We start from the raw sequence: 16,417 nt of genomic DNA on the forward strand, positions 1-16,417 counted from the left end.
TTATAGTGAGAATGGCTCGTCATTCTCCTTTGGGCGGTTTCACCTCTCCCCCAGGCCCTCCCTCGGGTTCCACTGTGCACCTGCGTGCTGGGTTCCCATCACCTGGCCCATTATTCCTGCCAGCCAGGAGAGACAAGGAGAGAGAAATCTTTGGCCCAAACTCAAAGGGTAATGTGTAAATTCTGCATCTGTGAAGAGGTGTCGGGGGATCTTAGCCGGTGTAATTTACACCCCACAGTCACATGAGGAGGGCCTACACCTTCTTCTGCTGTCCTGCCAACTCCACCCTTTTCTGTCAGCCTTTGGGTGTGTGAGTTATGGGAGTCCCTTCCCGTAAACCCAGGCACGGACTGGTAATTTCCACCAGCTTGTCCAGAGACCCAGAGAAGGACGGAGGGATGGAGGTCTTCTGTAGCAGCCACAGCAATGGAATGTCAGACCACAGAGTGGCCAGCAGTGGGCGCTGCAGAAGGGATGTGGCTGACCCCATCTCCCACACGGTCAGACCTTTCCATCCCTTGGGAGCTTGTGGGCTATCCCCGCCACGCCGGGATCCGCAGTGGCCCCCGTGGCATGTTCAGTTCCGTGCCCGGCGCACGGCTCTGCTGCCTGTCCCCCGGCAGCACCGGTGTGGCACAGCCCTGCCTCCGTGCCGCCCACCCGCCTCGCTTGTATCTTCGCAGGAGCTGAGAGAGCTGCAGGAGCAGCTGGCGCAGCAGCAGGTCCACATTGAGATGGACATGTCCAAACCGGACCTGACGGCTGCGCTGCGGGAGATCCGCATTCAGTACGAGTCCATGGCCTCCAGCAACATGCACGAGACCGAGGAGTGGTACAAGTCCAAGGTAAAGGGGCCTGGGACAGGCCCTCAGATCGGGGCTGCCAGTGAAGCACCCTGTGGGTTGCACATGCAGTTTCTGTCTCTTACTGACTGGCACTGGATTGCGGCTCTCCCTGCATGATGCCCCATGTGCTATATGCCACCCAGGGGAGTTACCAGACAGGTTGGAAGGGCTGGTTCATGGGACATTCCCCTGCAGTGTCTCCTGGCTTCATGAAGGCTGTGGGAATAATAATACTTAGATGTTTGTCTTTGACTAGCACCTTTCACACCAGGATCTCAAAGCTCTTCACTAGTTGTACCCCCCGCATCCTAGGAGCTGCGGGGGATTATTCTCCCCCTTTGACACATGGGGGAAGATCAAAAACAGCAGTTAAGAGACTTTCCTAAGGTCACACAGCCAGTTAGTGGCAGGATGGAAATATAGACCAGGAGCCCTGACTCCTGAGCTCTAACCACTTGTCAGTGCAGGGACTAGAACCCAGGCATCCTGGCTACCAAGCCCCTGCTCCAGTCACTGCAGTACTTTGTTCAATCAGCTGGTATCACCATCGTCATCTTACTCTGTTCTCTCCCAGTTTCCTGTTCCCCGGGGCACCAAGCCCTTGCTGAGCGCTCTCCCTGGGGAGGGACGTCCCTAGCTTTCCGGGCCAGGTGCACTAACTCCTCTTCCTCAGTTTGCAGACCTGACGGATGCGGCAGCTCGGAACATTGAAGCCTTGCGCCTGGCCAAGCAAGAAGCCAATGAGTACCGGCGCCAGCTCCAGGCACTCACCTGCGACCTGGAGTCCCTGCGGGGAATGGTAGGTGTGGGTGCTGGGGGCAGGGGCAGGCAGCAGTGAGATAGCGCATGGGCCCTTGGGTGCCCTCCATTAGCACAGGCTTCCCAATGAACATCACCCCATCACTGAGCCCTGCTTTGGGCTCCAAATTCCCCTCATCTCCAATTAACCTTGTCAAATAAACCTCAGCTCAGAATCAAACCTGCCAAGCTGGGAAATAAGGACTCAACAGATATCAAACAATGCTGGGCTCCCTTGTGTTCCTGTAATGTGCAAAGAGGAAGGCGGCCAGACAAGATGGTCCAGGCGTCTGCTCCCATAGGGCAGAGACAGGAGACGGGGCTGGGGCCTGGCGTCTGCTCCCATAGAGCAGAGACAGGAGATGGGGCTGGGACCTGGGGTTTGGTCCCGTAGGACAGAGACAGGAGACGGGGCTGGGGCCTGGCATCTGCTCCCATAGGGCAGAGACAGGAGATGGGGCTGGGCCTGGGGTCTCTTCCCATAGGGCAGAGACAGGAGATAGGGCTGGGGCCTGGGGTCTGCTCCCGTAGGGCAGAGACAGGAGACGGGGCTGGGGCCTGGCATCTGCTCCCATAGGGCAGAGACAGGAGACGGGGCTGGGGCCTGGCATCTGCTCCCATAGAGCAGAGACAGGAGATGGGGCTGGGGCCTGGGGTCTTTTCCCATAGGGCAGAGACAGGAGATGGGGCTGGGGCCTGGGGTCTGCTCCCATAGAGCAGAGACAGGAGATGGGGCTGGGGCCTGGGGTCTGCTCCCGTAGGGCAGAGACAGGAGACGGGGCTGGGGCTTGGCGTCTGCTCCCATAGAGCAGAGACAGGAGATGGGGCTGGGGCCTGGGGTCTGCTCCCGTAGGGCAGAGACAGGAGATGGGGCTGGGCCCTGGCATCTGCTCCCATAGAGCAGAGACAGGAGATGGGGCTGGGGCCTGGGGTCTGCTCCCGTAGGGCAGAGACAGGAGACGGGGTTGGGGGATGGGGTCTGCTCCCATAGAGCAGAGACAGGAGATGGGGCTAGGGGATGGGGTCTCCTCCCATAGGACGGAGACAGGAGATGGGGCTAGGGGATAGGGTCTGCTCCCGTAGGACAGAGACAGGAGACGGGGCTGGGGCCTGGGGTCTGCTCCCGTAGGGCAGAGTCAGGAGACGGGGCTGGGGCCTGGGGTCTGCTCCCGTAGGACAGAGACAGGAGACGGGGCTAGGGGATGGGGTCTGCTCCCACAGGGGCTAGGGGATGGGGTCTGCTCCCGTAGGGCGAGGAGGAAGGGTAGCAGCTGAAGTGAAGTGATCTGGTCTGGTGCAGGCAGGTGGGGGACTGGACTACCTGCTCCAGTGGGGCAGCCCACACTGGCCTTTCTGTAGCAGCCCTGGAGCGTGATGATCCCTGTTAGGATCACGTGACCCTGGCCTCCTGGTGCCATGTCACCAACTCTGACATGATCCCTGGGGGCAGACAGCGGAAGGCAGATCAGTAACAGCCCTTCACCCCCGCCCCTCCCAGAATGAATCCCTGGAGAGGCAGCTGCGGGAGATGGAGGACCGCTATGCCACGGAGACAGCCAGTTACCAGGACACCGTCATCCAGCTGGAGGAGGACATCCGGAACCTCAAGCAGGAGATGGCTCGGCACCTCCAGGAATACCAGGACCTGCTCAACGTCAAGCTGGCCTTGGACATTGAGATTACCACCTACCGCAAGCTCCTGGAGGGAGAGGAAAGCAGGTGAGCCTCCTGCAGACAAATTGCAGGATGAGGAAGGGGAATTCATTCTTTCAGGGGGACTCTGAGGAACCTGTTCCGTGGATACCCAGAGGGACACCAGTGCCCAGGGCTGCCAACCCAGCACCCCTTGTTTTAGCTAACAGGTGCTCCAGGCAACCGCTGGATTGAGTGGCTAGGGTCTCATGCTCTGTCACTTAGAGAAGGGCCTGAACCAAAACTCTGGATCCAAACTCTCCTAACCTTTGGAGGAAAGCTAGGACCGGATCCAAGCCTGGCAGCATGGGCCCATCTCTTCCATATGCTGTTGGAAACGAATGACTTTCAATTGTCCCCCTGCAACCCATTGACCTCAACAGCATCATTGCAAGCAGAAGCGTCTAGACAGCCAGACGCTGAGGGTATATGGCTGGGTTAGGTACGTGGTGGGAATGGGCCTGTTGTCACCTAGGGCTGCCGATTTTGGTTAGATGGATTCCTGGAGGTTTCATCACAGGACATAATATTTAATTAAAGATTAATCTTTAATTCCTGGACACTCCTGGAGGGTTGGCAACCCTATAGTCACCTGGCTGTTCTCGAGCTCCCTGATGAGCTGGACCTGTCACGTGGGTTTCCCAGCAAAGGCCTCCCTTCTCCCACTCAGTCAGAGGCAGCCTTGCCTGGGAAATGCTTCTTGTGTGGCCCGTCTCACACCTGTGCTTCTCCGATTGCCTTGTTTCTGCAGGATCACGATCCCCGTGCAGACCTTCTCCAACCTGCAGATCCGAGGTCAGGACGCTGCGCGGCCCAAGGGAGGAGGGATGGGATGGGTGGTCATGGCTACATCACGCCTTCACGTCTGGGTGTGGAATCACTTTCCCATGGTACTGCCCCCACCACGCACAGGCTCTGACTCTGGGCCAGGACTGGAGGAAGGGCTGGGTAATGTGATAGCAGCTAGAGGCACGAAGATGGGGGCCATCAAATCTCATGCTTCAGGGCATAAGCTGATCACTGTGGGGAACGTCTCCATAATGCACAGAGTTGTGCAACTGGCCAGCTGCACTGTGGGTTTTTCCCCATCTTTCTCTGACGCATCAGGGCTGGTAGCACAGTTCAATGGACAGGGAGCCAGGAGACCTGGCTCTGCTCCTCTCACTAACCTGCTACGTGACCTTGGGCGACCCTTCCCCACGGTGTGCCAAACAGGGATAACCATACCACCTGCCAGAGCCTGGGGATTTCAGTGGCCTGTAAAGTCTGAGAATTGTCACTGGCACCAGTGGGAGGCAGGTTTCCGGGCTTGGGGCCCCACTGGTCTGATCTGGGCCAGCTCATCCAGCACATTGATGCTCCCTGTCTCCAGCCAGGCCAGACTCCAGGAGGTACAGGTGAAGGGAAGCCTGCGCTGTGGCCTCCTTTGGGACCCAGCCCGGTGACATGGGGACCCTGTAACAGATGCAGGAGCCCTGAGAGTGTCCCTGAAGCCACTTCTCTCTGACTGCAGCCTGCTCTACTGTGCCGGGGGACCCTGCAATGTGGGATGGGGGAGCCCCAGGGAACCCAGAGCTTCGGGGTGCGTTGGGGGGCAGGAGGAGGTGGAGATTCGGAGCAGCGGTGCCTCACCCCGGGCCATGTAACTTTCCAAGTAGGAATTCAGACAGGGCAGACCCATGGTGACTCTCCCACTCAGTGGCGGATTAATGATTTTGCCACCCCTAGACCCTGAAATAATTGCCCCATATGAACTTGTTTTAGTTTTTTTACAAATTCATTTGAACCCACCAGCAGCTCCCCACGGCCCCCCCAGCTCACCTCCGCTCCGCCTCCTCCCCTGAGCGCACCGCCGCTCCGCTTCTCCCCCTCTCTCCCTCCCGGTGCTTTTGTGCAGCAAGCCTGGGAAGGAAGGGAAACGCAGCGCGCCTGGGGGAGGAGGCAGGGCTGGGGATTTGGGGAAGAGGTTGGAATGGGGGCGGGGAAGGGGCGGAGTTGGGGTGGGGTCGGGGCCGGGAGGGCGCGAGCACCTACCGGTGTTGGGTAAAGTTGACGCCTATGGCTATTATAAATTTGCCACCCCTGCAAATTTGCCGCCGTAGGCCTCGGCCCTGTCAGCCTAGGCCATAATACGCGGCTGCTCCCATCCCGGGGCAGTCCCCACAGAGAGGGGGCTAGGGTGCAGTGCCATCTCAGTACCCAGCCCACAAACTCCACAGACCCATCTGAACAAACAGTATCATGTCAGGGGTAGCCCAGCCAGGTGCATGCCAGGGGACAGCCCCAGATAGTCCACAGGGTACCAGAGGTGATGGGACAATGTGTACAGTGGGGGGGCTGAGAGCCATTGAACCAAACTGTAAACCCTGGATATGATGGAAACTACTTTAAGCCAGGGGGTGCTGCAGCACCCCTCGTTCCAGCATCTATGCAGGGTACTGCGTGGGCTTGTGGGCCCACTTGCTGCGTGGGCTGCTCCCCTCCCGGTGTGAGTCAGGGAGGGGAGCACAGAGCTCTTTGCTAACAGATCTTGGAGCCCTGTGAATGTGGAAGGGCTGTTAGCTGTCGCGGGGACAGGTTTCATGGCTCCTGTGCTATGTGCAGGGAATCTCAGCTCAGGCCAGAGCTAGCCCGACCTGGCAGCCTGTGTGGCCCTAGGTGCTTCGTTCTGCCTTGTTCTGCTTGGTTGGGCTTTCTCAGAGTGGAGACAACGACCACATTTGCTCTTCTCCGCAGAGACCAGCCTGGATACCAAGTCAGTGTCTGAGGCTCACCTGAAGAGGAACATCGTGGTCAAAACTGTGGAGACCAGAGATGCAGAGGTAGGAGATGGTCCCCCCTGCGCCTGCCCCACCATCCACCCCCACCCCTCCCCTGCCGGCTGGAGACCACCTGACCTTGCCATGCTGCAGTTCCCCGTTGTCTGGGGCTTCCAAGTAATGGGCCTTGAATGGGCCTGGTCCTGGGGGGTGATGGGCATGTGCCTCACTTGCTGAGCTGTACAGATGTAACGGCCTAGCGGGGGCAGCTTTCTCCTGGGGAGAAGCAGGGGGGTTGTTCTCTTGGTGGATCTCACCACTGGTCGACTGCCTGCCGAGTCAGTGACCCCCCTTGTGTGTTTGGTGAGGTGTCCAGCAAGGCTGGGGTGTATGGCAGGCCAGGCGCTGGGGAAGGACGTACTGCTGTGCGGGATGCTGGGCAAGACAATTCAGTGGAACCGGTTCTGTTGGACAATGCGGTGTCATCGAAATCAGGCCTTGTCTACACTACAGGGGAGGTGTACACGCTGCAAAGCGACTTTTGGCGGCAAAACTCTGCTGTTTTGCTGACAAAATAAAACCACCTCAAGGAGAGGCACAAAGCGTCAGTGTCGACTCTGCTGTTTGCTTTGTCGACAGAACTGGGTTCCGCCAGGACCCCACAATGCCCGCCGTGGCCGCGCTGCTCACTGGTTTGAGGCAGGCATGCGCCCTCCCCTTTCAAAGCTCCCGGGACGTGTCTGACAGCTGAGCGTGCTGCTCCCTTTGGGGAACAAAGAGCAAATCATTAGCTGGAAGGCTCCTGCTCTGCCCTGCCCTAGGAACACAGGGGCAGGCAGACTGCTGCAGCGGGGAGCACGGGGTGGGCGGGGGGCAGGGGACGGCCATGCTGCCTTGACATTCCTCAGCACGGAGAGCTCACAGAGCTGCTCAGGATGCTGCTCCCGGCTGTGGGAGAACTCGGAGGGAACCGTAGGCAGGCAGGCAGAGCGGGCTGCTTCGGGAGAGACTGCTGTGCCGAGCAGAGCCGGGAGCTGATGTGGGGGGTGTCCCCTTCCCCCTTCTCAGGATAGGCTGGTCAGCCTGCTGTCTCCCCACCCCAGACCCACCCCGTCCTCTCTCTCCCCACACACACGTCCGCTGAAAAGCGGCTGACAATCGGATGGGATTAAGAAACCTGCATCATGTGATGTTGTATCTGCCCCATGAGGCACTGCAAACCCTTCCCAAAGCACCCTGCGGCCAGTTGCGTGGTGGGATAGCTACCTCCGGGCACTGTGTCGATGCAAGAGCTGCTAGCATGGATGCACTCTGCCGGCCCGGCACAAGGACCTAGTGTGACATGCAAGAGCGGCTTTAATTCAAGCAGCATAACTTTTGCCAACAAAACTTCGTAGTGTAGACGAGGCCTCAGTGTCAATTCTGGTGCCATTTTTGACAGAAGAAAGTTGAAATGAATGTTTTGGCTTTCTCGTTTCTTTTCGACCAGATCGATAGTGTGGCGTTTTGATAACACTGAAGCGTTTGGATATGGTAAAGCCATTTCATTCTGATGTGTTTCGAGGCATTTCACTTGGACTTGTGTGTTATGTTAAAACATTGATTTAATGTTATATTATGTTTACTAGTCACTATTTATTGTATTTAATATTTAATGTAATATCAAAGTCTAAACAAAATGAATCAGAACTATCGAGTAAGAACAACATGTTTTCGCCTTATCAAAGGGCCACGTTTTAACATTATCAGAATGCAATGACTTGATGGTCCCAAAATGCCCTGTGTTTTGGAGTTTGTGTGGCACAGGAAATGTCGGCTCTTTGTTCTGACTCTGAACTCATTAGTCTCTGAAAATCAGAATTTCCAGCTGAATAGAAATTCTGATTTCCAGCCATTTCCACTGTGTGGTTACGGCACCATGTGGGACTATGGAGATCTTGGCTCAAGTCCCACCTCCGCCCCAGACTGTGTGATGCTGGGCAAGGCTTTTAATGAATCTGAGCCTCCATTCCCCATCTGTAACTTGGGGTGAATGATCCTTCCCTTCTCCCACCCTTCGTCTGTCCTCTGTCCTTAGACTGTTTGTAGTGCTGGTGTAGCCAGGTCAGTCCCAAGATTTGAGAAAGACAAGGTGGGGAAGGGAATATCTTTTATTGGTCCAACTTCTGTTGGGGAGAGAGACAAGCTTTCGAGCCACACGGAGCTCTTCTTCAGGTCTGGGAAAGGTACTTTGAGCATCCCAGCTAAACACGAATGGGGATGGCTTGTTAAGCAGAAGCGTTAAGGCATGTTGGAGGCAGTGGCTTGAAATGAAGCAGGCAGTTCTAGGTTAGATTATTATGCATAAAGGGGTTGAAGTGGGTAATTAAGGGTAGCAGGCAATGTGGTGTTACAAATTGATGAGCCTGGGAACTTAAATTCATAACTCTGCTAGACACCAAAAAACATGGACTTAACAAGGACACTTTATGGCTCATTACAACAATTCATAACACACCACACTGCCTGCTACCTTTACTTGCTCACTGTCTGGAGCAGCTCACAACCATGCATGCCAGCCTCAGGGCAGACTGTCAAAAAGCAGGGCAGAGACCCCAATCAGGTGGTATGTTCCATAATTAGATTTCACCAACCCAGTAATGAGAGTGACCTCCTAAAGTACTATAACCGGCTGACCGTGGACTCAGACAGTCCCCTTGGGCATTCCAGTCTATCTTGCCACCCAGGCAAGCTGGACAATGCAATAGATGGTCACATTACACCAAAAATCACAGCAATATTCAGGCTATTCCCAGTCCCAAAGGACCAGTCACTTACCCCAGGTCAATTGTATTCAGATCTCAAACCAGAGACAATTCCTGTAGCCAATCCTGGCTAAATATGTATTAACTAAGAAATGAGAATTATTTACAAGGTTAAAACACAAACATACACACACAGATGAGTTCCAGTCTTTGATTTAATATAAGCCTCCACAGTAAGCGGCTCTCTATGTCTTTTGGGGCTGACCCATGCCAAACAGCATGGGGATCTCTTGCTCATGCTTAGGAATCTTTGCCCTTCTGCAACCAGACATAAAAAGCAACCCAGTTTCTCCTTTGTATCCTTTTCACCCCAGATGCCAAGCTGGTGGGATGAGTTCATGCGCAGGCCTCCCCTTCCTGGAGGGAGTGAGGAGTGCAGCCAGCAAGGTGTCTGGCCTTTGATGTTGCACAAAGCCTCATTTGCCTTCAGTGGGTCCCCTAGCGTGCAGGACGGTTACTTCCCCTTAATTCATTCTTTTTCCTGTTACACAATCACAGAGGTTTGCGGTGCAAACACTCGATATCGCTTTGTACCAGGGGATGCAGCTATTATACAGCATCCTACAAGCATTCCATGAAGTCTAAACAGGAAACACATCCTTATAACACTGAACCCTGTTTTAACTCTGTTGACCCACAGCCGAGCCAGACTGGTTTCCAGCTCTGCATTTGTCAGTGTTCAGTGAGGCCCTGGGCCTTGGCATGAGCTGGCACCTAGCTTGCCAGTGTCACACCCACTTCAAACCCTTTATGCATAACAATCTAACCCACAACTGCCCATGTAACCCCAACAGACCCCACTCGTCGGGATCGAACCAGGGACCTCTGAAGCTTAGTGCATGAGCCTCTACTGCAGGGGTTCTTAAACTGGGAGTCGTAACCCCTCAGGGGGTCATGAGGTTATTACGTGGGGGGTCGCGAGCTGTCAGCCTCCACCCCAAACCCCACTTCACCGCCAGCATTTATAATAGTGTTAAATATTTTTAAAGTGTTTTTAATTCATAAGGGGGGGGGGTCGCACCCGGAGGCTTGCTGTATAAAAGGAGTCACCAGTACAAAAGTTTGAGAACCACTGCTCACTGCGTGAGCTAAAAGCCACATGCCCTTAGCTAAGGCTGTAGCAGGCTCATTAATCTCTCTCTAACTGCCACTAGATGGGACAGAACACCACACCCAAGAGGTGTGTATGTTACACCCACTTCATTTCAAGTGACACCCTCCAACTCCAGGTACCCCTTCTGCTTAACAATCCAGCCCAATTTGCATTTGGCTTCCTGCCCCACACTGGAGAAGAGCTCCGTGTCACTCAAAAGCTTGTCCCTTCCCCCCGGCAGAAGCTGGTCCAGTAAAAGATATCCCCTCCCCTCTGGTCTCTCTTGTTTAGACTGTAAACCTTGGGGCAGGGGCTGTCTCTCCTGGAGTATTCACACCCTGGGAACAAAGGGGACAGGGGCTGAAAAGACAAACTTTTGGTGAGGTTATACTAGAGGATCAGGCAAAACTCAACACAGCCTCTGCAGGGCATTTTAACAACGGTGGCACCTTAAAGACTAACAGCTTTATTTGGGCATAAGCTTTCGTGGGTAAAAACCCCACTTCTCCTCGCTGTGTTTGTGGATACAGACTGACAGGGCTACTCCTCTGATACAGGGCATTTTAGATCGCCCCAGGGAAGCCCTGCAAGAGACAGTTTGATCAGGTCACACATAAAAACTGCCGTGCCGCCACAGAGCAAAGACTGCACCACTCTGAGCTCCGCTTTGACACAGCTCTGGGGGTGGCTCACGCTCTGCAGGAGGCAGGGGAGGGAACTGGGAGCCAGGCATGTGGAGTCCTGGCCTGGCCAGTCGACTCTGCTGGCCCGTGATGAGGGGGAGGTTCCCCGCAGGCGCCATGCACCTGCCAGGAGTGACCACCCTCCCGTGAAGGCTCTTTCGCTGCCCTTACAAGGAGTCCCCTCTGCTGGCGGAGCACTGCACTGCTCCTGGCTTGTGCTCACTGGCTCCAGCTGGCAGCAGGGGCTTTCCCCACTGATGTCCGTGACTCTGAATGCTGGCTCTCGGAGGTCCCAGGCTGGGCCATGACCCTTCCTGACACCTGGCACGGAGGGGCAAAGCTGGCATGTTAGTGACCCAGCCTCAGGGTGTGAGCAGCCCACATGCTCCCCCGGTGCCTGGGGGGACTGAGGAGCTGCAAGTCCCGGCAAGCTGTGTCAGCCCGCAGGAGCGCTGGGGTGGGGAGCAGCAGGCTGGCTCAGTAGAAGCACCCGGGTCAGGTGCAGGCAGCTGCAGTGGGAACGGTAACACCCTTTCCAAGCCTCTGGCATCCCAGGGTCTCCAGCCAAGCACTTTGCTAACCCGGGTGGACTGAGCCCTGCCAGGGGGGTCACTAGCATAATCCACACAGCTAGACTGGGGTGCCAGCTTCCAGTGACCGTGCGGGGAAAAGAACCCAGGGGTCCGGACTCCTCTGCGCTGACAGTGATTCTGGCTGCCTCTCTCCTGCTCCGTACCAGGAGACCTTGGGGCAGAGAGAGTATGTCCGGGGGGCGCCTGCTGGGGGTGTGAACTGTCTCTGGTTACAGTGAGTCCACTCTACCCTGTAGGACACTGGCACATTCCAGCTTGCCAGATAACTGCCCCACACAGGCCCCACAGAGCCGGTGTCTTGGAGCCCTACAATGCCACACCTAGCAGCCTGGGGCTGCGCTTTGCTTCCCAGACGCTCGGTGAGCCTCGCTGCAGGACAGGAGGAATTTTCAAGCCCCACAGGCCAGACCCACCCTTGGTCTGTGGCGTAGCAGGTACAGATGGACCGTGGGGCTGGTGGAAGGACCCCACTGATGGAGTTCACCAGCGCAGGGGCCTCTCCACCAGCTTTGCACTGCCCACACAGTGGCTCTGGGGGCAGGCCAGGGAGAGGGAGTAAACCTAGTGCAGGCAGTGCTGTGCACAGCGATTCTGCACCGCCACTAGCCCCCGGGTGCCATGGCGGGGGGCCCCGGGTTCAGGGAGCCCCGAGGTGTACGTGCTAACCCACCACCCCACCCACGTGCAGCCCTGGTTCCACACAGGGACAAATCCCCGACAGGAGAGTGGGGCTTGCTAGGGACTTGCCTCCTGGCCTCCCAGGGGTTGGGTGCCCCTCGGCTGGCTCCGAGCCAAGGAAATCCCGCCAGTGGAGGGGGGCAGTGACTGGCCATGATGGTAACATTTGCCCTCTGTCTGCCCACAGGTGACCAAGGAATCCACCCAGGAGCACAAGGACTAAGGCGGGTGGAGCGCGAGGGTCGGCTAGCGTGTAGCTGTAGATCACTAGCAGCGTAGATCCCGCCTGACACTCAGCCCCTCTGATGTGGAACCAGGAGGGCTCGGCTGCTGCGAGGGACCCACATGGAGGGAGCGTGTTTCGCTTGCCGGGGAGTGGCGCTAACGAGCCTAACCGAGGAGCTAGAGTAACCAGCGCCCCTTAGCACCGCTGCACACTGTTCCGAGCCCCGTCTCTCCCTCCCGCTGCCCCTGCCCAGTCTCCCGTCTGCCTTGGTCCGTGGCAGTCGCGCCCCTCTGGGAGAGGCCTGCTGAGCTGCTCCAGAGCCTGGTGGTGTTTGAGGCCCTGCTGAGGCTGCCAGAGCTCACCTAGGGATAGGGCTGTGCTGGGCCCACCCAGAAACCCATGAACGCCGGCTCCCTTGGGGGGCTCTGCAGGAGGCCGTCTGCAGAGGGAAGGCAAAGCAATGGAAGGGCCAGCTGATGCCCACAGAAAGGGCCAAATCCCTGGCCCGGGGGCTGCAGAGTTTCCACGGCCTGCTGGAGCCAAGGGGTGGGATTTGGCTGCACCCCACCGCCTGCCCCAGATCTCAAAGCCCCTAGGATGGCTGAGGCCCTGACCCCAGCTCAGGCCCAGGCACCCCCAGGAGAGGTAGGAGGGGCCCTGAGTGTGAGTCTGCCCAGGGTTAACGCTGACAGCGCCCATGATCTGGCCCAGGGAGACCCCCATGGAGTTGCAAGGGGGGGTGATGCTGTGGAGAGCAGCTCTCCTTCAGCACAGCCCCTCACGCCCCCCACCAGCCTCTTGGAGATCAGGCTGAAAGGCTTCCAGGGCGGGAGATACTGCTGCCCTCCCTGGGGTGGGCTTGGGCCCAAAGGAGCAGGGTTTCTGCTCCCTGGCCCCTGCAATGGGATGGTGCAGCAGCACCTGCCCCCCAGTGCACCAGCGGTGGGTCTGGGGGAGGCAAAGGCACTAGGCAGCCGCGCTGCACCAAAGGCCCTGGCCGGCCCGGGAGCTGCGGCTGGGCTAATGTGGAGGAGAGCTGATTGGAACTGGAGGCAGGAGCCCTGACGGGGGGGGGGGGGGGGGGGGGGGGCTGGGCTGGCTGATGTCCCCGCTTTGTGCTGAGGGCTTGGAACTGATGTTTCCTGCTCACTGAGCACCAGGCAGATTAGCCAGAGGAGCTGAGGGGACGGGAGGGACAGAGCCTCACAGGGAAACAGCTCCCTGCTGCTGGCAGGGGGCCACGAAGCCTCTTCAGGCTGCACAGAGGACATCAGACCCATCATGGGGGGAGGGCTGCGGGCCGCAGCCTCCGGACAGCTTCTTGGTTTAATCCAGGCCTGTTCCCAGACCCCGGGCTGGCCAGCTGCGAGGGGCATGAGTGGCGGGGCCCTGCCGAGCAGTGAGGCGCAGGTTTGCCCTGCTTGGCGATGGCAGCGTCCAGCTCTCGCTGTCACGGCCCCTCCAAGCGGCACTGCACAGCCAGGGAGCTGGTGAGCTGACTGTGCCCTGCTTGGCTACAGCCTGGGCCAAGGCCAGCCAGGTCAGGGGCTCAGGGGCTCGGGACTGGGTCAGGCGCTCCCTGCCATTGGCTCCCCTGGGAGCAGAGCAGGCCGTTAGCTCTCCCATCTGTGTGTGTGTGGGGGGGTATTTTCCTCCCTCCCAGACAGGCTGAGGGGAGCTCACTGGTGTTTGGGAGGGGGCAGAGCCATCACAGAGCAGGCCCTATGGCAGGAGGGGCTGGCGGCATGAGTTAAAGCCCAGGAGGGTCCCTGCGCCCTCCCAGTGCGAAGGGTTTGTTACCGGGGCCCCTTGTCTCCCGGTTTCCCACGGGGTTGCTCTGAAACGCTCACTCTGTGGGGCAGTGCCAGCAGAGGGTGCCTGGCTCAGGCAGGTACTGCCCTCGCTCGGGAGGGTGGCAGAATCTGGCTCTATGTCGAATTCTCTCTATGGATTGTTCTCTGTGTGTCCTGAACTGTTGGACAGTGGTGTGTGCCGGTGAACAGCTGCCACCTTCTGCCCCAGAGGTGGCTGCATTGCAGCCGGGGTGAATACAGTGGAGGGATGTGACTATGGGTGTAGAGCCAGCAAGGTGGCTGATCTCAACCAGCCAGCGCTTCTTCCCCCAGTTGGACATTTCTAATGCATGTGAAAATGGAGAGGGTGGAGAGAAAGGGACTGGAGGGTGAGAGAGGAGCCGGATGGGGCCGGCCTGTCTGGGAGCCCCATTGTGTGTTCAGGGGCAGGAGATGCTCCTAGTGACCGTAGCTGCGTTGGGGGGGAAGGGGGCTCCATTGTCACTCCAGCCCCAGCTGCGCTGCAGCCCCCTCTGGGCCATGCTCTGCCTGTGATCTAGGTGCCAACACAACACTGCCCCCCGTGCCTGCCACCCTGCAGCCTCATGCGGAGATGGGCAGCGGGAGGGGGGGGCGGCAGCAGGCCCAGAGTTTACATATTCTGTGTCCCATAGGAGCCCAGTCAGCTGGGACTGCCTGGCAAAGACCCTGCCAGCCATCACACGTGGGCAGCGAATCCTGCGAGTGCGAGCGCAGCCGTGCGTGGGGCGGAAAGGTCAGCCCTGCTCCACTGCCCTGAACCTCCGCTATACACATAGTTCCCAGCCAAGCCAATGTGAGCCAGCCACCCCGCAGGGCAGGACGGTCGTAACTCATCAAAGAGCTGCTCAGAATGACCTCCCCAGGGCTCAGCCTGCTAGACTGGGCCTGCCGCTCCTGACCCAGGGCTGCCGTATCTAGCTGCATCCCGGTGCTAGGAGCCCTCCGCCCCATTTCCCTTGTGCATGGTTGGTTTAGGAGCGAAGATCTAATGGCTGCTTCCAGGAGCAGTTAGTGCCATTCATCTGCCCCTCCGCTATCTCCACTGCGCGCAGGCTCTGAGTGCAGGTTATCACCGTGGATCCACGCAACCTTGCAGCTCCCCAGAGGCAGGGGCGTATTATCATCCCGCACGTGCAGCTGGGCCAGCTGAGGCAGAGAGAGGCGTGACGTGCCCAAGCTCACCCAGCAAGGCAGTGGCAGAGCCAGCCTAGCCCCTGCCTCCCCTAGCTCCCACCCCTGTGCCCTACCCACTAGACAACACTCTCCTTGTAGAGTCTCCACAAGAGCGTCCCAAAGCATGGAGGGGATGGTGGCACTGACGTGGCCCTGCAAGGCACCTGCAGCAGCCGTGCTGGGCCCTGGAGTGACTCTCCCAGCTGGGTGCCGACCTGTTCAGAAGAGATCAGAGATTCTGGGCAGCTCAGGTTTTGGGGATCTGGGGGATTTTCAGAGGTGGGTGCCCAGCATTTCTTAAAACCAGAACTCTTCAAAGTGTCTCCACATGAGCCCCCAAAATGGAGCCCTGCCCCAACTCATTCATCATTTAGGAGCAGGGACCTTTGGCCTCAGAACCTCTGTTTCCAGAGCCCAGACCCTAATCCAGCCACAGGGAGGGGCAGGGTCAAACCAGAGACAGAGTCCCCAGAGCTGCAGGAATTGGCTGCCCTGGGCTGTTCCTGGAAGGCCTGGGGTGTGTGGGGGGCCCAGGTAGGAGGTGGCCTGAGGCGCGCCAGGGAGCAGGTGTGTTGTGTGTCGTTTGCATAGAACCCTCGCTCTGCGCTCTGATACGGGAGTGAGCAATCTCCCGCTGGAGTGTCTGCATTGCATGGGGCTACTGAATTCATATGCTAATAGCAGCAGCCTGAGTCGAGAAATAAAGCTAAAGCAAGCACTGCTTTCGTGCTGGTTGGATAAATCTCCCTGCGCCGCACCAGGGGAGGCTGCGTTCAGCGCTCAGTTGGTTGTATCTGCAAGAAACTAGCGTGGGCAGCTCCTAGGCAAGCTTAGCTCTACCAGTGCCTCCCAGTCCCAGCTGGCATCCCCCCAACCCTCTGCTCCGCCAGTGCCCCTCACGCCCAGCCTGGAGGCCCCCTGCTATTCCAGGCCTGCGGTCCCACCCAGCTTTTGCTAATGCAGCTCAATCCTGACCTGAAACTTGGCCTATGGCAGGTCCAGCTCCCAGCCCCAGCGTCTTTGCTGAGCGTCTCCCTGGGGAGCTCAGCAGTCCCTGCTACAGTCCTCCCATGACAGTTCTGCCAATGCACTTCAGCCCCATCCGTAACACTCCAGATGTTCTACTTCTGAGCTGCCAACACCCAGCCATGCTGTGGTGCCATGGGGCTTGTGAGAGGAACTCAGACGCAGAAGGGGAAATAGGCAGCGGATACCAATTGACTCCAAGATAATATGGC

General features: G+C 57.9%; 1 protein-coding gene across 1 annotated transcript in view; it reads left to right on the top strand.

Annotated features, from left to right (window-relative positions):
* LOC102940278 (glial fibrillary acidic protein) overlaps positions 1–15,897 on the top strand; it is a 29,323-nt gene extending 13,426 nt beyond the window's left edge. The window contains exons 4-9 of the mRNA XM_037887120.2: positions 684–845; positions 1,519–1,644; positions 3,142–3,362; positions 4,087–4,130; positions 6,072–6,157; positions 12,133–15,897. Of these exons, the coding sequence (XP_037743048.1) occupies positions 684–845; positions 1,519–1,644; positions 3,142–3,362; positions 4,087–4,130; positions 6,072–6,157; positions 12,133–12,168 (675 nt within the window). The 3' untranslated portion in view covers positions 12,169–15,897. The remainder of the gene's footprint in view (positions 1–683; positions 846–1,518; positions 1,645–3,141; positions 3,363–4,086; positions 4,131–6,071; positions 6,158–12,132) is intronic.
* Positions 15,898–16,417: the final 520 nt, after the last annotated feature.

This window comes from Chelonia mydas, chromosome 27 (genome assembly GCF_015237465.2).
Source record: "Chelonia mydas isolate rCheMyd1 chromosome 27, rCheMyd1.pri.v2, whole genome shotgun sequence".
Taxonomy (NCBI): Eukaryota; Metazoa; Chordata; order Testudines; family Cheloniidae; genus Chelonia; species Chelonia mydas.